The sequence below is a fragment of the Triturus cristatus genome, chromosome 4_1 (genome assembly GCF_964204655.1).
Source record: "Triturus cristatus chromosome 4_1, aTriCri1.1, whole genome shotgun sequence".
NCBI classification, from domain to species: Eukaryota; Metazoa; Chordata; class Amphibia; order Caudata; family Salamandridae; genus Triturus; species Triturus cristatus.
In genome coordinates this window covers 1,221,008,865-1,221,032,185 of record NC_140585.1, presented here as the reverse complement: position 1 = coordinate 1,221,032,185, position 23,321 = coordinate 1,221,008,865, and the positions used below count along the sequence as shown (strand labels likewise).

Below are 23,321 nucleotides of genomic sequence, written 5' to 3'. Positions count from 1 at the left end.
TAAGCTTCAAAACTATGGGGACTATGTCCACTCATACCATCAGAATATGTTGACCTGGTTCCTGACTAGCTCCCAGTGTGCCATCTGGACCTGTAAACCTATAAGGGTACCTGATGGGATCTGCAAACTCAGAAGATGACAACCCTAATCCCCCCAAGGAAATTGTGGAAACAGATCTACCCTTTTGTTGTTAACTCAGGCATGCCCAAAGGGAGACATGAAAAATACACAAATTGGCATTTCAAACGTTTATTGAAGCAATTGGATTCCTCGATAAAATAAGTGTGCTGCAATGATTATTAGAAGGAAGCAGAACATTGTAACCAGCATTACAAGAATGGCGAAAAAGATAAATAATTCAACCAATATAATTATTAGATTGATTATATGAATACATATAATTGTACTCCTACCTAGCAATACCTATCCTAGAGAGCATATGGAGAATGTGGTTCTGCCAGATACATTGGTGTGGTCTAACTCCCCCTTTACCTTTGTGCGTGTTTCATCCCGAAGTGAGTCTGTTGTAAAATAGGCCGCCGTTCCTCTCAACATAGTGATGAGATTCAGCTGGGCTAAAATTCAGGCACAGACGACGACGAAAATCCATACAAATGCTCCTCTGCCTAACAAAGTCTTGGGCAGTTTAGATCATAATAACTGGACCCAATCAATCAATTCAAAACTTTATTCGGATGCCAGCAGCGTCCTTAAAAGCATCATGCAGGACAGAGATAAAAACATACAATCCATAAAATGAGAAAACACAATACAAGATAAAATGATTAAAAGCAAGCGCCATATGGCAATACTTGCAATGAGATTAATACAACATAGAACTGCAGGTTTGTACAGCATTCTTAAAAAAGGTCCCAATGTACAAAACAGCTTCATCATCGGATAATTGAAGTAAAAATCTAAAAGCAGGCCAACATTGTCTAATGTCATCACAATTCTTTTTTTAAAAACTGAATTAGAAAGAGTCTGGTGTACTTTACAAAAAAATTGCAAAAGAATGTAAAATGTAGCATTGATTAGCCTTATACATCATTGCAGGGCTAGGGCCTCACATCAAGATTCTGAGTGAAGAACAGTTAGAAACATAACATATTTTATTGTATCTGATCTGAAACGGAATAATAAGGAACATTCCCAAGGGCCCCATGCACACCAAAGATAGTCTGTGGAAAAGTCAAATGAAATCATGTTTAAGTGGGCAACAACATTGGTTTTCCCTTAGTCGTCGAGTGTACTCAGATTTATAGAGTGCTCGTTTGACATCCATTTTGTTTAGGCTACTACAAGTTAGCGGTTCCGAAAAGGCAGAATGCATACCAATCTTACAGTAGTCGGACTTCACATAAGCCAGCCAAGGGATGTGAAGTCCTCTATCAAGGGAAAGATGACCAATATATTTTCTTTCGATAAGGCATCCTCTGCGTTCTTTCAGATTGCAAGCCACAATAATGCAGGCTGGGCTTTAATCCAATCTATTAAATAGGGAAGCCCAAGTTCTTGATGGCATATAAAATGCAATGATGATATGGGGAATGACAGGAGTTTCCTACAGAATCTATTCTCTTCTAGCCGGATCGCCTCGCAGTGCGAGGAAACCCATACCTTTGCCCCATACATAGCAATAGGGATACATTGTGATTTGTATATTTGTAATAAGGGGGCAAGAGAACCACTCCCTGCTGGTTGTGGGAGGCTGCATAGTTTGGTTCGATGGTGCACAATGTTGGGTGCCCAAGACCCTCGAGCAGAGACGATAACCCCAAGATACGAAAAGTGACTAGTAATGTTCAGACATTTAGAACCAAGAGACAAAAGTGGAAGTTGTTTGCACCTTGGGCTACACTGGACCCATTTTCACTGTACCTGAGTTCAGTCCATCTGGTAGAAAATCTAGGCATGCTAATTGATGAACCCCTTTCCTTTGAAGCTTAAATTCTAAGTTTCACCAAGTCCAGCTTCTTTTTTAAACTCCAGAGGAGGATATTTCCCTGCTGACATTTCCTCATAAGTATCAGATATCTTTGCCTTTAGTCGCAACCCATTTCAACTACTCTCATGCCTCCGCATGCATGATCCAATGCCTCCAGCCACTGCAGATTGAGACTGTGTGCTCAGATTTACATGCTTCTTTCAAGGAGTTGATGGTGTTATGTACGTATCATCAAAAACTGTTTGTAGTAAATATGTTAGCTACCACTCTGTGTCAAATGGACCAAACTGCCAACTTAAATTTATGGCCCTGAAAGACGACGACAACATAGGTTCTGTTTTCCATGGTTAATAATTGGCTGGTAAGCCTTTTCTTCATCAGCTAATTTTATCTGAACTGCATCCTATCTCTCAGTCTATGTTCGTTTTTGTGGTCTTCACACTTTTCTTTCCAACAGTTACATTTTAAGCTAGAAGTACCCAGAAGACACAAGCAAGAAGGGCTTCCCCATACAGGTTCTTCTCAAGTGTAGGGGGTTTCCTCTAGTTCCTTCTCGTTCTGTTTTCACAGACACCCTTAAATGAGAGACAAAAGTGAAAACTTAAAAATGCAGAAAAGTGCCACTACTCAAGGTGCTTTAACATTAAGGACATCAGAAGGGAGCTTCACAAAAGCCTTTTGGTACAATTCATAAATAAAACCCATCTGAACACCTATAAATTCGAGTCCAATTATAATCCGACAGCTAATCTTACTGCGCCCATAAAGACACCCATTATAAACTTGACTAATAAAGCCAAATTACACATAAAATGTAGCCATTAGGAAGACTACAAAGGATCCTTCAGCATCGATCAATTACATGACATTGATAAATGCACCTGTGATGAGTGTTTCATCATTGTCTAGAGACATGTTCATGCAAGAAGTAACTGCAATGTCTCTAGACCTCTTTCAGGATCAAGCATTTATGAGTGCTCATCTGGATCCTAAATTTTATATTGTGCCATCCACCTTAAACCAAACGCAGTTAAATGTGCAGTAATTTTGTGCAGGTATAAAACAACAAATTGAGATAAGGTGTACAAAAGTCGAGTCAGGTAACTTTACCTCATGCCAAGAAGTGCGCAGTCATTTAATTAGCAGTCAGGATTCAACCACATTATTTCAGTTCTTTCATACGTGTGTGTATCTAGTTTCCAAACTTGATTAAAAGCTTAGGTGCCTTAATTAGAGTTTGTCAGGTGGGATACTACATCACAAACGATGATGCTATTCCAATCACTGTAGCACAAGTGAATTATAGCCTATGGCACTTGTAATACGGCGGACGAGATATCCACCACACTTGTGCTGGAATATTCCGAAAACCAAACTCTAAATAAGGCCCTACATTTTTTCACAAAATTAAGGCACTGATTGCAAGTTGGGTTGGGTTGGGTATTTACCACATTGGCCCAGGGTGAGGTTATTACATGTGTGGTAAATATCTCCTATTTTGTGTTTTCAAATAATTTAAAATGAGGCATTACATATGAAATCAATATTTAACACACTAAATTCCACATGTTTTGCCTTTTTTACTGGCCATTTTTTCCTCTAAATTTCAGCAAATTTGACCTGCTGAAATTTATCTGGGGAAAACTGCTGTTGTGTGATAATTATCCCACAACACATAGTTCTGATCCCTTTACAAACTTTTGTTTGCACACAGATTCAAATGTAACCCTTCACTTAAAATGAGGGCTGCACTGTCTGTACATTGACTGAAAACAAGAGCATTGGGTATTTGAAAGAATGAAAGCATGGAGAAATACTGCAAGATCAGGAGGAGGGGAACACTGTATACAGACCATGTTAATACCACAGAGTCCCACAACATCCAAGAAATATATACTAACAGCAGCTCAACCTTTCTTCTGAATAACTCTCCTGTATATGTAGCACCGAAACAAACCAGACATAAAAAAGGAATCAAGGTAAAGCAAGCAATCTCATTCCTTCCTTCTGTCTACTACCAGAGCATCCTAAACAAAGCTACATTTGGGAAAATAAGGAGTTTATTTTAAATGGATTACTAGAAACAATGAGACTACACAGTTCACATTTCATCATGAAACCACAGATGTTCAAACAAGGAAAGTTTCTCAACAGGCCAATGTCTCTGAAAGACTAGTAGCGTTTGGACAGAGTCACACATGTGTAAGGTACGTCCTCACATTTATGTGTCCATGGACATGGCAGTATGTCCTTGAAGGCTTTCTTTGAAGGTGGAATGGTTTCTATGGATACAAGAGATTTCCCAAGATGCTGTTGTCTCAAAAATACCATAGTGCTTAAGTACAGTCAGTCAAATGTCAGACAAGTCAACACTGCTCCATAACCACTCCTCCGTCTTTCACTGCAGCCCAGAATGGCAGCAACTTGGTTGGGCATGGTTAGCAACACTTTCAATCTTAATTTTTGCACCTGCCGACTGAAATCATATAGCTCCAAACACTTCCTGCGTCCTGAAAAATGTAATATCTGTGATGAAGACAATCAATTGACAAGATAGTACGCATGTAACTACTGACTATGACATTAAGCACTGCCAATAATGCATATATGATCTAAGCTTGTATAATAATTTCTTGAACACTCTGGGCCCGATTCAAAAAGGACCTCTGCACTCATGGCAGGGGCCCCACAGTCTTGGAGTAGTCTCTGCACTTGGGGCGGGATCTTCGCAATGAGAATTCTCATTGCAGACATTCCGTCCCAAATGCCGGAGACTCTCACATGACTGCAAAGCCTCCACCATTAGTGCAGAAGCCCTTTGGGAATCAGGTCCATCATCTTTCATAGATTCACATGCTTGAATCACTCCCCATCATCTTCCTGGGAAGCCCCAGTACATTGAAAATAGCTGTGAACAGGGCTAAAATGGCCACAGGTCCAACAACATAGTTTATTTAGGAGCACATCCTCCCCATTTAAAACAATCCAAATATCAGCTAATGAGGTAGAGGAGCTTCGCTCCCTACTGTTCCTATGTGACACCAAAGCGCAGATTTCTATTATATGTCATATGTGAGGGATTCCGTGGGTAGAGCTGTGGTATTTTGCTTCTAGCTAAAAATGGCACTGGGTTTCCAACAACTTCATAGTCTTCCAAGGTCTACAGTCAATTCAAATCCTTTACACTGTAAATAGTTTCTGGGTATTTTTAAATCTTTATTGGCCCATGGGAGGAATTTTCAATTCCCATCATGGCCAATAAGAAGAGATCAGTTTTTAACACGTGCTCCTCTTGATGGCAAATAAAGATCTATGTTGAATATCCGCACTTACAATGCATTTATTGCCTAAACCCCAAGGACTCAGGCTGTAACATATGAACAACTTTTCCTTCAAAGACTCTTACAGACAGATAGAGGAGGTTTGCCCTGTACCTTCTAGAGAGGAAAAATATGTCCCCCCTCAAAATGGGATGTTTCCTCGTTAGGATGATGATTCTGTGAAGAGTGCCCCATGAAGCACTTCCACAAAATAAGCATGTTGAACTTTCGGAGTTGGGGTTCTCTAAAGAAACATCCTTTTTATAGCATAAATGTCTTATGGATACACATGGTGTACATTATTGTTTAATTTAGGATTTGGGTGAAGACGTTTTTATTTACAAACTTTTTCAGTTTGGGCATTGACCTAGGCGTAGTCAAAGTGACTCACTTGTGTTTTGACAGTAAGCTCACAATGCATAACAGATATCCGAACGCATGAGATGAAGTCTTATGATCACAGTCTTCAATTTCCTTCAAAATTCTACCTTATCTGGGGCATCATTAACACCTTGCTGTTTCCAGAAGTTCACAAACTATTAATGTAAGACTTTATGGATCACATGCTTTACCAAGAGTGCAGAGAACATTTGCATTTTTTGTGATAAAGAAGGGTTCAAAAAGAAAATATAACTTTCCTGGATTTAAGACATCTGAACAAGTTTCTACATTACAGCAAGCTTATTACATGGTTATCCTAGATCTACAAGATGCAGCCATTCTTATCCTTGTAAGAGGTTTACTAGCTCTTTCAGTTCAGGGTATTACAATTCTGATTAAAATCAGAGTCTGTACACTCTCCAGCATTTTCCATTTGACATCCCTAATCACAGGTTTCAGAAACTAAACTGCTTGATTCACAACTTTTACCGGCGGGTCAGCCACCTCGCATAGCACTGCACAAATGTAGACAGTCAGTGTACAACGGGATGGTGGGTATGGCGGACATCAAACTGTATTACTGGGAGTCCCAGTTGATGGTAAGCAATGAGTGGTTGACCAGGGGAAGGGATGACCCAAAGTACCAACTGGAGCTTTCAAGCTTAGGTCTGGACGCAATATTAGGACTGCTGTATGGCGATCCCATCCCCCCTCATCTCCCGGATGGGTCTGCAGAGGTCATTAACGTCTGTTATGTTATGTTAATGCAGTTTATAACACGCACAGATACTCCCCGGAGTGTCCCGACGTGAGCCTTAAGGAATGATGTGATATTAGTTAGTTAAACAGAAATGTTTTGAGCTGTTTTTTAAAGTGAACATGATCCTGAATCTGGGGGCAGTCCTGCACTTAATGGGGTGGGACAAGACACTCACACAGCTTACCCTACTATGGGAGGGAAGGTGGCTACACCACACTGCTCAACTAGAGGGCTTTAAGAAATGGGACAGAATTGGGTTACTGTCTTAGGGGATATCTGGCAAGGAGGACATAAATGCTCTTTCCAGGACCTACAACATCAGTTCTCCCTTTCCCACACACAATTTCATAAATACTTGCAGCTCCACCATGCCCTACCATACCATTTGTGAGACTCTAATGAGCTACCTGACTATAGCCCTCTTGAAGCTAAACTTGTCATGCGCCACTTGGAAAATGAAGTAATATCCCACACATAGCACACTTTATTACTCAATGCCCCTGAAGTTTTCCTACTCCTGAAACAAAAATGGGAGGAATTAGCCGGTCCTCCTGAAGATACAGATTGGCGAGATGCCCTGATGGCTTCCCGAGAAATAGTAATCTCTTCCAAAATGCGTCTAATCCAACTAGACTACTTACACACCACCTATTCAATGAAGGAAATTACCCCAGCCCACTTTCTTCCGCTGCAATCAGGTGGAGTCAAATTTCTTTCATATGCTATGCCCTCCACCCCCCAGAATGCCAGGAATCGAAAATACACTATTTCAGATCCTGGACAGATCTGTGGATCTGACCCTCAGGTGGGATTGCTTGGCACACTGAAAGACATTGGTGGTCCCCATTGCGAACGGACAATGGTGGAGGTGGCCATAGTGGTTGCCAAGAGGGCTATTGCCTGCAAACGGAAATCTCATCAACCCCCCCCACCCAGGCCGAATGGCGGGTGCGGGTGGACCAGTGTGCTAAAATGGATCAGCCAATCTATCAAGCTGGTGGGTGTCAACAATAGCATACCTAGATTTGGGGTAAGTGGTGGAAATATTTTATGCTGTAGAATGATTGACGACTGGCTTGGGAATAAGATTGACATGTTACGGTGTATGAATACTTACAGTGTGCTAAACCTGGAACAGACTGTACTGAATGTCAAAGAAATTTAAAAAAACAATAAAAATTGGTTTATACAAAAGAAATTTGAGTCCAGAGTATGCATTTTGTGTATTTATGGATGCATGCATATGATATTTCTATAGCACACACCTAGCCAAAAGGTAGCTGAGCACTGTACATGGTCATAGACAAGCATAAAGCCGACAGATAATAGGAGAGGAAGCTGGGTTGCAGATGGTTAATGCACTGTGATATAGTGTTCTTTAAATCCTTAGCAGTAATGCCACGGATTTCACATCTTATCTTACCTGGACAACTGGCTAGTAAAAGAGGCTTTGTAACGGTATGGCAAAGATGAATAATGTTGCAAAGAGTTGTCCATTTCAGCTTCTCTTTGCAAAAGGTACTGGTGGTCAGGGATGCCTTTTTGAAGGTTGAGAAGCCCACACAAAGATCTGACAGTGAAAGTTCTAAGAACTCTAGAAGACCCTCTATTGGATGTCAGTAGGGTGAAAATAAGATTTGTATGACAGGATAGTCATGCTTTGCTCTCAACACACAAAGAGATGTTTGAGTTTCTACAAGCAACCAGCAGGATCTATGCAAAAAGTGTGCAGGGGATATACTAGTTGCTGTTGAAGGAATTTCAGGAGTTTTAATTCTGGAGATGATGGCGCAGTAGGCTTTTTTACCAAGATATCCACAAGCAGTAAATGGACAATTTACACCAGTAACTGTCACTAGAACATGAATAGAAACTTCATCCAGATGTATAGCAAAATCTGTTCGACAGAAGGGGAAAGGCAGGCATAGATCTGTTTACCACAGAAGCAAACACAAATTGTGGTTTTGTGTACCCATTCTTCCACATTGGAGGTCCTTTTGGAGTACTATTTTTTTTTTACTAAGAATCATTTTATTGACATATTTTTAAAGCAATATGACATGTAACATAGCCTTCGACAGCATATAAAGGCAACCAACATTTGCAGTATTGCATAGTATCTGGAGTACTCTTTTGATCACTTGGTACAGGCATGATTGCATGCTTTTCCACCCATACACTTGCTATGCCCAATGATCTTGTTTTTTTGGGACAATGTCTCTACAATGTTCTTTTATTGCTTTCCACTGGGTGATACAGAGCTGTACCCACACCTTCTACATCTAGCTCTAGCCCCAACCTTCAAGTAGCCATCAATGTCAGATCCTCTTTCCAAGAGAGAAATGTTCATTTAAGAAATACCTGTCTCCTTTAACTCTAGTTTGGTTCTGCCATTCTTTGTGCCTCTTCAAGGGCTTTTTTTCTCAAAGGGAAGAGGTTCTATATTAGGTGTTGGATTAACGGCTGTTGTCCACTATCCTGCCAAGAGGAAGTTTGGCGCTGTATATTATTCACCTGGAAAAATCAGGGTTTCCATACTCTTCTGTTAGGTAGGACTTTAACTAGCATAACCTGTAGAAAACTCCCTTCTTGGAAGATATTTTGAAAGATAACTGTTATATGATGTATTGGCGGGCCTGAAAAGAAACATTCAATCAGATAGCATTCCAGCGCCTTCATGGCAGCTGTACTGTAGGAGCTGATAGTGGTTCTTTTTGAACCCATTCATAAATATGACCTTTGTTACCGGGCATGGATAGCTACCTAATTTATTTCCATTACACTGGCTAAGATAAAGTTATTCAAAATCAGGGATTTTACCTTATGATCCATTTACCATGGTTCTGATAATGTGTCCTTCATTCCTAAAAGTAGTCTCTGATTCTCACATCAATCAAACCGTTAATTTATCTGAATTCTTCCAGAATCTTTCCACTCTATCTCAGCAATCTCATCACATGCAAATGTCAAACAAGCTCTTCTATTCTTTCTGGTCAACAGTGAAATTATGTGTAGCTTGAGAAAAGAAATTTTGATCAAGCATTAGATAAACATTCTGTGTCCAGATGGTTAGTGCCATGCATGAAGCTGTACTATCAACAGGCAAACAGGCCCTAGAATTCATTCTGCAAATAGTAACGAGTTTTGAACAAATGTTCCTTCAGCCGTTACATGCAAGGCTGAGATTTGGAAGTTGAACTACTCTTCAGTGTTTGTAATGCAAGAACGAATTTCTAAGTTGGTCAGGCAAGTCTTAAAAATCTATTTAGTTAAAAATATCCAATACTATGAAGATTATCTGAGGCTGTGACTCATGGACCTGGGTTTCTTCAGATGGAGCGATTCCCTATCAATGGCAGTGCGTTCATTTATTCTTCTATTTATAATAAATGGGAGTCTTCAATCCCTGTACAAAAACCCGACTCTAATTATGTTTTATTAGTCGACTTGTGATGCACCCAGTCGTCGGTTAAGAAATGACTGCAGAACTCAACTGTAATAAATAATAATAGTTGAATTCTGATGTCACAGTACCTGCTGCCAGAGCCAGCAGCCAAAGGGAAAGGCAGGTTAGGTCACAGAGCATAAGGCAGCTGTTTAAAGCAAAACAAAACATTACTTTTCTTTCTTCTGCTCTGTTTTTCTAGCTTCCAGTGACAAGCAGAAAGGAGATATTTATGGCAACATATTTATTTTTTGCACTCTTTCAATAATTATGAAAAAGTTATAATCTTTCAGTATGTTTCTACACATTCCGAGTAACTGATTTTTATTAAGCTGATTCCATTTTATTTTTTGCAACAAATATCTAACAGCTTTTTTGATGTGTTTAATTTTGCACTAGAGATTCTATTTTTATTCTTTATACTTGCTAACATGCTCTCTCTTTCATATGAACAAGCTATGATTTAAGTGGCTTGTGGGAAAGGTGATTGTGTGCCCATGTCAACTTAAACAACGGTAGCGCTGGACATAGTTAACCACACATCCCTAAATCAATTAAAAAGACTGTAATTGATGTAACAAAATTTGAAAATCGGAAAGCTACAGTAGAGGGGTACTACGTCAGAAAGAGATATTGTTACTGTGAGGATGAAACTTGGGAGAGAAGGGAAATCCTGCCCAAAGCAATATAAATTGCTCCAGTATTGGAACTTTCATAGATTCACATGCTTGAATCATTTCCCGTCGTTGAGATGGGAGTCCCTCCGCATACTAAAATAGCTATGCAATATTAAACATAGACCAGAAAGGCCCTAGGACCTTTAGTTTTGTAACATATCATAGTCTTTTTTAAAAAAGAGACCAAAGATAGGTTTCAACCAATCAGGTTGCCCTGCCCTCGAGAACACCCCTGTGAGAAAGGGGACAAATTAAAAAAGTTAAGAAAAGAAAACATCTGTGGTGGCCGACCACCACCTCTTCTCCGTCCTCTTCTTCCTGACTGCTGTCCCGTGGCAGGAAGCAGAGGAAGCACCCGGCTCCCAGCCTCCCTATGGCCAATCCCAGTGCTGCAAGGCAGCATTGTGATTGGGCTGAGCGCCGTAGATCGGCACTCAGCCAGAAAATGGGGGCCTGGGCATAATATCCACGCAGGCTGTAATGCAATCTGCATGGAGAAGATGCGTAGTGCACATGAATGTTTGGCCGGCTCAAGAGGGCTGGCCAAACAGTCATGTGCACTTTGGAGTGGGCAAACCACTTCTCCCCTGCTACTCTGTTGTCGAAGCAGCCCCGCCCCAAATGCAAAGCTGCAGCAGAAGGAAACATAAAATGATAATAATGCAAGATATTATCATTTTATGTTTCCTTTACTTCACTGCTGTGAAGCAGTGGGGTGATGCTCCTCCACCTTAGCGGAGGAGCCACCACTGCATAAATATATACACTTCCTTAACCCCTTCAGTGCCCATGACGAGCTGGACTCGTCATGGGCTGCGGTGGCGCTGTGCCCATGACGAGTCCAGCTCGTCATGAACTCCGCCCGCTAATGCAAGGCGCGGCACTGGGCGGGGAAAGGGGCGGGCATCCAAGGGGTTAAACAAGAAAATAATGCAAAGAACAAAATGTGCATAACCCTTAAAAGGATGGTGGGGAGAACGAGAAAGCACACCATCACTGAAAAAGAAGTCACAGCACCGCCTGACCCACTGCTGCATCTAAGCAGAAATGCCTGCTAAAGGTGTGTGTATTTTTCCAGGTCTCTGCCCATCAAATGTCCTGAAGTAACACACCAGCAAACAGCGCCATTGAGTCCGATATAGTTCTAAAACTTAAATGCTAGCAGTGTGGGCTGTTCAATGTCGCACTAGTATACATTTCAAAACAATATATAGATCCTCAATGCTCTACATTTCATGACCCCACTGCTTTGAAGTCACTCATAACACAAACAATATTGAACAATAGAGAAGAGGAGCATAATCTTTCTATGTAGATTACTTCATTTTAAGTACAATAAGATACATTGAACCATCGTATTCAATTCTATTCATCAAGGAGTCTTGTTCATCTGTATTCAGATGCACTTTATTGAAGTAATTTTATAACTGTACATCTGCCCAGCCAACGGGTTTCGTCCAACATGACTTCATCAGGGCTGTAAAATTAAAAAAAGTATACAAATAGGCCTCAACATCTTATATGTATAGAATATTTGCAAAAATACAAAAATCACCATACAATCACAATATTTATAAACCTGACACACAAGACTCCCTGCCTATATACATTTTAGAAGAGAGCAAGAAATGAGAAAACGTGTTTGTTTTCTTCCATAATCCTTTATCAACAATATATTCACATATACCAATCAAACTGTGACAGGTTTCTCGAAGATTGCCAAAAATGATAACCCTCAAAATTCCGATATTCACACAGATCGTATTACGCTCCAGTTCTATCAATAGATGGCCATTTACTGGGATATGATCTTACAAATAGCCAATATTTCTTCAAGCATTAGAAAAATATGTGGACGAAAAAAGATCTTGAACACGTTTCGTTCCAATGTGTTTGTAAGGTGTAGAACCCTCTGTAATGATCTTAAATGCAGATAGGGTAAAAAATCATTAATATGTAGATGCATGCAGTGTCTAACATATAGAATATATACAAACACACCAGTGGTGTAAGGAGCTGTCTTTCAACAGTCACTAAACACCTAACTAAATGTAAATAATAGGATTTATGTAAGAACCCCAACATATAAACTAATCTCCAGCTATCAAACCTATCCCCAGAAGGTATTGTCTAAAAGTATCTAAATAGCCTATATTTTATCCTGGATTAGGCATTCACATCATAATATTAGGCACCAAAGTCCAAAGCAGACCAGCGGAAATTAATTTTATATTAACTTCCGGGTCCACATTCTACCACAAATATTGTATTCTCCTTCTATTACTATTTTATCTATTATCCTACATGACCAACCAAACAACCCACTGGGTACCAACACTCCTGAATTATGCTACAGCTGCACTCAAATTACTTAGTTCAGCTTCCACAAATAAAGGGTCTACAGTCTCAAACTTGCTAAAACAAACTGGAGTTTTCTCTTGTACTCACCTGCCTCGTCTGAGCCTGAATAAAAAATGTTCTAGCTAACGCGACAAGAATTTTCGATTCTATTAAGGACACGGAGGCAATGATTATGCTTCTCTTCTTTTTGCATTTGTCACCCCGAGTGGGACGGGTATGCTCAGACGTGAGTCCCGTGCTCTCCATGCCACTGGAATCAAGCTATCTTGGCTGAAGAGGGGTGAAACCCCGAAACCGGTCCTAGGATGCTTGTTTCCAGTCCAGGGAGGACCTGGCCTGGCAGTTCAGTCTGGACTGTTCCCATTGAGCACAGGGTCCAGACTGATTTGCATATGGCTGGGTCCAAACTGGAATGGCATGGTGAGCAAAAAAACGATGGATTTAGGCCCAGATCGCTGTACTGGGGTGAATGTATGACATTGTTCTGCATTCTGTCCATCAATATTTCTTTCTGCATTTGTCACCCCGAGTGGGACGGGTATACTCAGACGTGAGTCCCGTGCTCTCCATGCCACTGGAATCAAGCTATCCTGGCTGAAGAGGGGTGAAACCCCGAAACCGGTCCTAGGATGCTTGTTTCCAATCCAGGAAGGACCTGGCCTGGCAGTTCGGGCTGGACTGTTCCCATTGGGCACAGGGTCAAGACTGATTTGCAAATGGCTGGGTCCAAACTGGAATGACATGGTGAGCAAAAAAATTATGGATTTAGGCCCAGATCGCTGTACTGGGGTGAATCTATGACATTGTTCTGCATTCTGTCCATCAATTGTTCTTTTTGTATTTGTCACCCCGAGTGGGACGGGTATGCTCAGACGTGAGTCCCGTGCTCTCCATGCCACTGGAATCAAGCTATCCTGGCTGAAGAGGGGTGAAACTCCGAAACCGGTCCTGGGATGCTTGTTTCCAGTCCAGGGAGGACCTGGGCTGGCAGTTCGGGCTGGACTGTTCCCATTGGGCACAGGGTCAAGACTGATTTGCATATGGCTGGGTCCAAACTGGAATGGCATGGTGAGCAAAAAAAACGATGGATTTAGGCCCAGATCGCTGTATTGGGGTGAATGTATGACATTGTTCTGCATTCTGTCCATCAATAGTTCTTTTTGCATTTCTCTTTGCTTTACTGGCTAAACAGCAGCCAATGAAACAACTTTAAACTGAGCATACCCCGGAAGTACAACCCCCTCCATAGTATGCACAAATCATTATGAGTCCACAGTGTATATATGGTCCATCATGCAGAAACCACTTCCTCTTTCTTTGCAAACAAACTTGAAACACAGTCCACAAACTTGACTGTCGAACGCTGGACATCACCGATTCCTTCATCGACATGAGTCCCAACATTGATAACGGAATTTCCACTCCAGATGCAGACACAAAGTCATATGAGACTGTTCTGCATTCTGTCCATCAATTGTTGTTTTTGCTTTTACAAAGTCATATGAGCCCTTTACGCCGGTTTGTTCTGTTCCCCTGAAACGAGAATATATGCCGTAACATACCATTCACTAAATGAAAGCATCAAAGTATGGGCGGGAAGAAACCCCAAGAAAATTACATGAACAAATCACATCAACAGTAATAGGAACAAAGCCCAACATCATAATGAAAACACAGTTTCGAGGGTGGGATAATCATCGCCTCCGTGTCCTTAATAGAATCGAAAATTCTTGTTGCGCTAGCTGGAATTTTTTTTATTCTATGTCAGTCCACGGAGGCTCAGATTATGCTAGTTTAAAGGTGTCCCACCACATTAGTAGCAACATCAACGATAGACTTATGATAAAACATTTTAAAAGTAGTATCAGAAGACCAATCCGCCGCAGCCATAATGTCCTCCAAATGAGAACCAGTAGCAAAAGCCTTGGAGGCCATAGCTCCTCTCACTGAATGAGTGCCAAAGGCCGCAGTATCAATGCCTGCCAAGGTCAACAACCAAGTGACCCACCTGGCTAAAGTTGCGGCAGTGACTGGTCGGAAAGGTCTCTGTAAAGATATAAAAAATTGTCCTGCGACATAATTTCTAAACTCACGTGTACAATCCTCATAACATTTTAAACATTGAACAACACACAATTTACTATGATGTGGGAAAGCAGGGTAGGAAATGCACCTAGAATTAGTTTTAGTTCGTCTCGAAATTGTAAAGGAAACTCCTGAAGGAGTGAACACTCTCCCTGCTAAGTCCAGAGTCCGTACATCAGACACACGTCTACATGAAATCAAACATAACAATAAGGTCAATTTAGCTGATAATTGCTTACGGGATAGACTGTTGTTAGCTGGCCAAGTCCTAAGAAAACGAAGCACTACATCCACATCCCACAACTGTGAATACCTTGGTTTTGGAGGATTTACCAACCTGATAACTCTCACCACTTTGCAGACCAAAGGGTGTTCCCCCACTGGCTTTCCATCCACGTGGGGATGACCCGCTGAGATAGCAGAACTAAAATTGTTCACCGTTCTATAGGCTAACCCTGTACTTGCCATCTCCGACAGGAAATTAAAGATCATATGGATTCCAGATCCCATGGGATCCCCTTGCCGTTCAATACACCAACTAACCCATTTACGCCAAGCTGATTCATATCGCTTGTGCGTAGATGGGGACCATGACTGGCATAGGAAAAACAATGTGTTCTCAGAAACTCCCGGCACTTGTCAACGTCGCCGGAAAGGTTCCACACCATGAGCGGTAACTGGTCTTGAAGAACCAGAGGATGCGATGACCCAGAGGATCTGCCAAGTTTCCAGAAACTACAGCAGCCGTATTGGAGATGCACAAGAAAGAGCCAGCGCCGCTGGGATCCACGCTTGTGCTCTCCAACACGGGGATCAACATCACCTCCGCTCTCTGTCTGCGGATCTGCGCTAACACTCTCGGAATCATGGTGAACGGAGGAAATGCATACAGCATGCCCGTCGTCCATGACTGAAGGAATGCGTCCGAGTTGCTCGCCAGACGATCTGGTCTCCAACTGTAGAACAGAGGCAGTTGAGTATTGAGCCTGGACGCAAAGACGTCTATCACACAAGGACCCCACTTGACGTTGAGTTGACGAAAAATCCTGGGATGAAGACGCCAGTCGCTAGAATCTTGAAGAAAACAAGAATTCCAATCCGCCACCACATTGGAGCTGCCCGGAATGTATTCCGCCATCACCGAAATGTGGTGGAGAAGACAATAATGCCAAAGATCCTTGGATATTTCCACCAGTAGTCGCGACCTGTTGCCCCCCACCCGATTAATATACCGTACTGCTGAGACATTGTCCATTCGCAAGAGAATGCAACAGCTCGCTTTCCGCCGGGACAGAGTCCTGATCGCAAAAGAACCCACTAACAGTTCCAGACAATTTATGTGGAGACGCAGCTCTTCCAGGGACCATCTGCCCCCGTCTCCACCGAGCCACACCGGGCTCCCCAGCCCCATCTGCTAGCATCCGATTCTCTCACCACCTCTGGGACTGACGCAAAAATGGCCTTGCCATTCCACGTGTCCATGTGCTCCAACCACCAAGAAATTTCTGTCCTAGCCTCGTGACTGAACAGAATCTGTTCCGTGTAACTCAGGCCCTTGCGTAAATGTAAGATCTTCAATCGTTGGAGTGCCCTGTAATAAAGGGGACCCGGGAAAATGCCCTGGATCGACGAGGCTAACAGGCCCACTAACCTGGCTAAAGTCCGAAATGAAATGGTCTGAGAGGACAGTGCTCTCCTCAACTCCTTCTTGACGGCAACCCGCTTCTTCAGTGGAAGTAAAAGCTGTGCCATCACCGAGTTCACTTGAAACCCCAAAAACTCCATCGACTGAGCAGGGGTTACAACAGATTTGTCGGAATTGATGACAAACCCCAACTCCTGAAGGAGCTGTGTCGTCAATGCTAGATGTAGGAGAACCGTGTTCACACTCTGGTCCAATATCAGGATATCGTCTAAATAGATGATAAGCCTGACCCCTCGCTCCCTTAAGAACTGAATCACTGGCTTCAGGAGTTTGGTGAAACACCACGGGGCGGACGATAGTCCGAATGGCAGAGCGGAGAATTCGTACCAGTCGTTTCCCCACTGGAATTGAAGAAATCGCCTGTGGGGAGGAAAAATAGGGACCGCTAAGTGAGCGTCTTTGAGGTCCAGCCTTACCATCCAATCCCATTCCAAGAGCAAGTCCCGGAGCAAGTGTATGCCCTCCATCTTGAAGTGGCGATACACTACCCAGGAATTGAACTCCTTGAGATTCAATACCAGTTGGAAACCTTGATCTTTCTTTGGAACAAGAAACACTTTGCTGGTGAATCCCTGAGGATGGGGCGTAGTTTTTACAATTGCCCCTATCCGCATCAAGGATGCCACTTCGCTGTCTATAAAAGACCTCTCTGTTCGGGAAAAATGTAGTAGGTGCGGTCTGAGTGGTTGTCGAGGTGTGGCATAAAAATCTATCTGAAAACCGATTACTGTCTGTAATACCCAAGGGTCGTACGTAAGGGTTCTCCATTTGTGCTGAAACAAAGCAATCCGACTCCCCACCTTGACATCCCCACACTGAGGCAGAATTACCTGTAAATGAGGAATCTCTGTCGCTACCATGCCCTCGGTAGACCCCTTTCTGGAATCTGCCACGACCCCCACGATTTCTGGTGGGGTAGGAGTTAGACCTTTGGGCCCCTCCTCTGCCTCTCTGCTCGGAACCTCTGGAGGCCTGATTGAATCCACGACCGGACGCTCGACCTCTGTAGCGACCGACCCTGGTAAAAAGGCCAGCGTTGAAGACTTTCTTAATATTCACCTGGGCTTTATCTAAAACAAAGAAAGTGGCGACGTATTTACCTAGCTCCTTCACAAACTTGTCGCCGAACAAAAGACCATTGGCCAGAGTGCCAGCTTCCGTGGAGGCCATGTCTGCCAATTGGGGGTCTATGCGCATTAAAAATGGCCGCCTGCGCTCTGTTGAGATTGCACAATTGGCATTGCCCAAAAAACACAGGGCCCTCCTAGCCCATTCCAAAATTTCCGTCACATCTAGCGGAGTGTTAGTATCTTTGGTGTGCACCACCGCATCCAGGATCTTAGTAATGGGTCCGGAGATGTCTAGTAGTTTATCCTGGCACCCCCTCCAGGCTCTATCCAGACCCTTCTTCGGATGCTTAGAACATTTCTTTAGGAATGAAGCCATGTTAGGGTCCAACTCAGGGGTGTCAGCCACCTTACCCATCAAGGCTGGTCGGGGAAATTCTGAGCGTAAGGTGGCACGCACTGTATTCTCAAACCCTTGGCGAAGATTCTCCTGGACATAATGCGCCACTTCCACACAAGGAATCTAATCTGTGGAACGCGGGTGGATGATGTTTTTGGGCTCAAACAGAAAATTTTTGTTAGGCGGCGGCGCCTGGACATGATGAGTTTTGCGTTTCTTTTTTGCCGGTTTAGGTGCAACTACCGGGTCCTTGTCAGAATCAGAAGTGTCTGGGGCAGGCGGAGATGACTCATCCGTGTCCCCTACCAACTGGTTGGAGTCTTTGGATTCAAAGGGTTCGCCGTATGAAACGTGATCAAGAACGGACGCCACTTGCGCAATGCTCCCCACAGAGGGGTGTCGTGATGTGGTGCCTAAAGTCGCCTTCATCTGGCGCACCCCATAATTCTTCAGGGGTTCAGCATAAGGCTTTAGCGCTTTAACTAATGCCCTGTTCACAGAGCCCTGGACGTTGGTATCCAGGGCTTCAACCAACTGCTCCTCAAACAGGTGCTCTTGGGGCACCTCTTCATAATCGCCATAATCATAATAATCAGCCTACTGGTCAGCCCGTCCTCGGCGTAGTACGCCATCGTAGAATCAGGAGGTGTGGAGGAGATAAGGGGGGGGAGAACCCAAGGGTGATCACTGGCAGGAAAGTCTAGAAAAAATAACTAAGTCAAGACCTGACTACACTGTCCCTAACAGTGAAAGTATCACACTCTGCCCCTAAGTCTAACTAAAGTATCAAAACTGCCAAATTTGACCTTCATATCCTCATGGAGGGAGCCACCCTTACTTACCATAAGGCAGAGCCTTAATCCACGTTTTTGCGCCCCATCGGGCGGTCCAGAGGCTGAGGGCTGAGCAGACACACTCGCTGATGCGTGAAAAGCCGATCGAAACTGCAATCACCGATCCGGCTTCTCGCGCATGCACAAGCATCGTGGCAATTAAAAGAGGACTGTCTGCCCCTAAAGTGCGCAACGCGCATCTGCCTCGCTCCCGCTGCACAGCACCGTAACCATGCCACCGAGGTTGCCGAAGTGCAAAATATCAGTGAGTAATTAACAGTTGTCAAGCGCGCAAAGCCTTCACATGAAATAAGGAAGAAACATGCAAATCACTTAACTCGCTGCTGCAGCAAAGAAAGAGGAAGTGGTTTCTGCATGATGGACCATATATACACTGTGGACTGATAATGATTGGTGCATACCATGGAGGGGGTTGTACTTCCGGGGTATGCTCAGTTTAAAGTTGTTTCATTGGCTGCTGTTTTGCCAGTAAATCAAAGAGAAGCATAATCTGAGCCTCCGTGGACTGACATAGAATTCAGAATAACCAGCAGCCTATCTGTGTTAATAAGTCCTAAGGTTCAAGCAATTTAAACCAGTTGTTAACCAATCACTAAATGGTTACCAAACCCAATCTCCATATCTCCTTCCGGCTGCTAACCCGTCCTATACTATTCAGTGTATCAACCGTGTGCAAACAGCAACCCACCCATTCAGGCAATTACGTTTTTTCTGGTTCTGTTCTTGTCCCATTAATCACTGTTGTGAATTCACTAAATAAGCTAGTGTCTAGTGAGCCCAACATCAAGTATCTATTTCCAGGCAGTCATCCGACTAATCCGTCAAGACAATTGTTCCCTACTCGTCGTAAGCCTATCACGGGCTTCAACACACCCCTTTCTTTTATGCTAAGTGAGCTGAATCCGAATATTAGCTACCGCAAAGAAAAATATCAAAGTGTATCGTAAATATATCTTTCAGCTTAATCACATATCCTCGTACCGATATATGTTCGTACCGAGGTTTTGTTTCTTAATCTACCAATCACTATCGTTCATTCACTAAATAACCTAGCGTCTAGTGAGCCCAACATCAAGCATCTATAGCACCATCATGGCAACACTCCCCACCCCCAAGCACATAGCATGCATGCAAAATAAGTACACACCACACAGATTTTGTTTTGGAAAAAACTGCTGCAGGCTTATTACATACAACGTTATGTAATCTGGTGGGTTAGCTTACGGGCGATCCAAGGGCAGGCAGCCTTCTCGCCACCTGCCCGCCTGATGAGCCTAGCAGCACGGTGGCACCTCCCAGCAGAGCCCGCTACGGTTCAAAGCCCCCTGTGAGGAGAAGCACCGCTCCTGCCTACTTCAAAACCAACAAAACTTAAAAGAAGGTGGACCTCAGTGGAGCGCCCCACCTTGTCACCAGTGACATGCACGAGCGCTAGTATAGGGCAGGCAAACCATGACCAATTGGGTGGTCATACACCGATTGGGTTGATTGCCCAGGCAAAACTGATATTGAAACAATTACAAGCTACATGGGCCACGTTTAGCTCGGGCGCCATGAGACGGTCTTGAACAAGGACCAGTGTACAGCGAGTCACCCGATAGTCAGTTAAATATTGGTGCATTTGGGACAAAGGCACCGTCCACTACTGAAACAAAGTTGGCGAGAATAGTTCTATGGCGAAAAGCATTGAAAGAGTCGCTCCTCAAAGTAAAGGACATAACTACCCGCTGAGGTCTACCTAGCTGGGAAGGATGGAGCGATGCCCGTTATCGGGATTAGTAAATGAAGACATTATTCATTCATGAACAGCCAAATTGAGATAGGCTGCCCCCCAAGTGGTCTTCCCGCTTAATGGCACCCTGGCAGTACAAATTGATTTAGATCACCTTTAATTAACCCCAACTGCTATACTGATTTGCCCCACCCAGGGTACCCTGTCCGGTAACCACCAAAGCAGACGTACCGCAATGCCAACTGTAGGCAGAGTAAAACACAATTTCTGACCTTGGGCTGTTCGCGGCGACACATACATACATACATACATAGTGCGGCCGATATTGCGCATGATTAGGATCCGCATGTGCGCGCGCTACATACATGCAAATCTGGAGACAGACGTCCTCCTTAAGCCTGGATTAGGGGTGGGCCCAGTCTGCTGCACTCAGAGCCTTGTCCTAAGAGCTGCAACGGAGCTCTCTGAATATCCCTGGAATCCAATGACGTCACAGTGGAAAAGTCCCGAAACATGCAAATCGCAATTGAGGTGCATTGAAAATTCTGTGTGGTCACAATTGAGGTGCATTGAAAAATCTGTGCGGTCACAATAGAGATCGCTATGAACACACTGCATCACGATTGTGATCAGTGAAGTTCCGTTAATTATACATATCTCTGGTACCTCTGACACAACACAATCACGGCCACTAGGAAGCCCCTGTCATACCAAAGGCTTTAATTTCGAGGCCAGTGGGAACGCAACAGCATCACAACAGTGATCGATGGGAACTCAGTGTGCTCTGTGGGGATAGATGAAGGGACTCTTAATACAGATCTGAAAGCATCTCCAGTAATTTCACAGGTTAGAAGCCCACTGATGCCACAACTGGTACATGGGAGAAACAGATGCTATCACTCAGTAGGCACCAACAACTAAAATTCGGTTTAAATATCAGTTGGCAAGTAAGATACGTTAATAACTTCTTACTGCTCTCAAATAAACAACTTTTCGACCGTTTAAAACCTCCCAATGAAACAAAGTCTCGGGGCACTATATGACCCGCGTGGGGATCGGACTGGCAACCTTGTTATACCAAGTGCCACACTGTAACCGCTTGAGCTACCTCTTCTACGTGAGTCGAAACAAATAATTCAGTTTAAATAGACATAATCTGTCAAGGCAACTGTTTCTTACTCGCCGTAAGCCAATCACAGGCTTCAACACATCCAATACTTTTACGATAAATTAGCTGAATCCCAATACCTGTGACCGGAAAGAAAAATACCCAAATTTATCGTAAATATATCATTCGTCTTAAATCACATAGCCACGTACTAAGAAATATTTGTACCGAGATTTCATCTCCAGTCTATTTAGCCGCCACCAATCACAGTTAGTGCTGCAGGAGCAAAGTCTGTGATGTCAAAGCCTCTTCTAGCCTGTGTATTCCCCCTCTGGTCCTCACAATGTGTTATCCAATGGGAAAGCACTACTATTGTATTGTTGTCAGCAAATAAGCAAAGTCTGTTACGTCAAACCTTATTCCTGCCTGTAGGTTAACTCTCTGGTACTCACAATGCACTGACCAATTGGAAAGCGTTATTGAAGTATTGGTGTCAAATAAGACACTTGGACAAAAATGATGAAACCTCTAAAGCAAGCCAGAATAATCATGTTGTTCGCCCTAATATGGTACTCTAAGGTTAAGCTGAGAGGCGCAGTGGCTAGTTGCCCCAAGTCGCTGCAGGGAGAAGGGGGGCCCCTGAGTGAGTGCAGCGCCCTGGTCGATTGCGTCTTTCCCGTGCTAAAACCACTTTGGAGGTGCCAAACAACCTGGTGAGAACAAGCTGAGATTAGCTAGGAAAAGGCTACAAAATCTAGGGAGGGTTGTAAATCCAGTAGTCCTGCAAGGTTTTCACCTCCTTAACATTATACTAACTCACAGAGTAGCTGCAAAATTAATAAGGCCCAGAGACCATGTTTATGGCTCACACCCTCTACTTTAAATTCTACTTGAACTCTTTCTACATGTCAGTCCGCGAAATTATGAAGTTTATGCCATCCAGGACGCCTCCGACCCCAACACAATTGTTTTTTTACATTTCTCCTTCATGTATAACGCTCTAGAACCCTGTGAGAGAGTGATTAACACTGTAAGGCATGGTAAATGGATCTCTTTTTGCTGTGAATTCACCACGAAGCTGCATATTGCTTGGTGATGTAGATTCTGGCTAAATCTGTGGTGACAAATACAATTGATGTGCTACTCAAGCAAGTCCTTCTATCAATGATGACCTACGCCAAATTACTGGTTTCCTTCTTGTGTTGTGTCTAGCCAGTAGAGATCAGTGGAGCCATTGAGGAAGAGTTCACCGTAGCCCGACTCTACATCAGCAAAATCAAGTCAGAAGTGAAGTCAGTGGTAAAGCGCTGCCGGCAGCTGGAGAACCTTCAGGTGGAGTGCCATAGGAAGATGGAGGTGACCGGCCGCGAGCTGTCTTCCTGCCAACTCCTCATCTCCCAGGTACGAGCGCCATCTTTGTCAAGCAACATCCTACTGCTCAAAAACTGTAATGTGAGTGTGCGCAGCAACCATTGCAC

General features: G+C 43.4%; 1 protein-coding gene across 1 annotated transcript in view; it reads left to right on the top strand.

The window, feature by feature from the left end:
• KIF5A (kinesin family member 5A) overlaps positions 1-23,321 on the top strand; it is an 800,696-nt gene that overhangs the window by 563,508 nt on the left and 213,867 nt on the right. Inside the window, exon 16 of the mRNA XM_085654600.1 lies at positions 23,056-23,244. Coding sequence (XP_085510726.1) covers positions 23,056-23,244 — 189 coding nt within the window. The remainder of the gene's footprint in view (positions 1-23,055; positions 23,245-23,321) is intronic.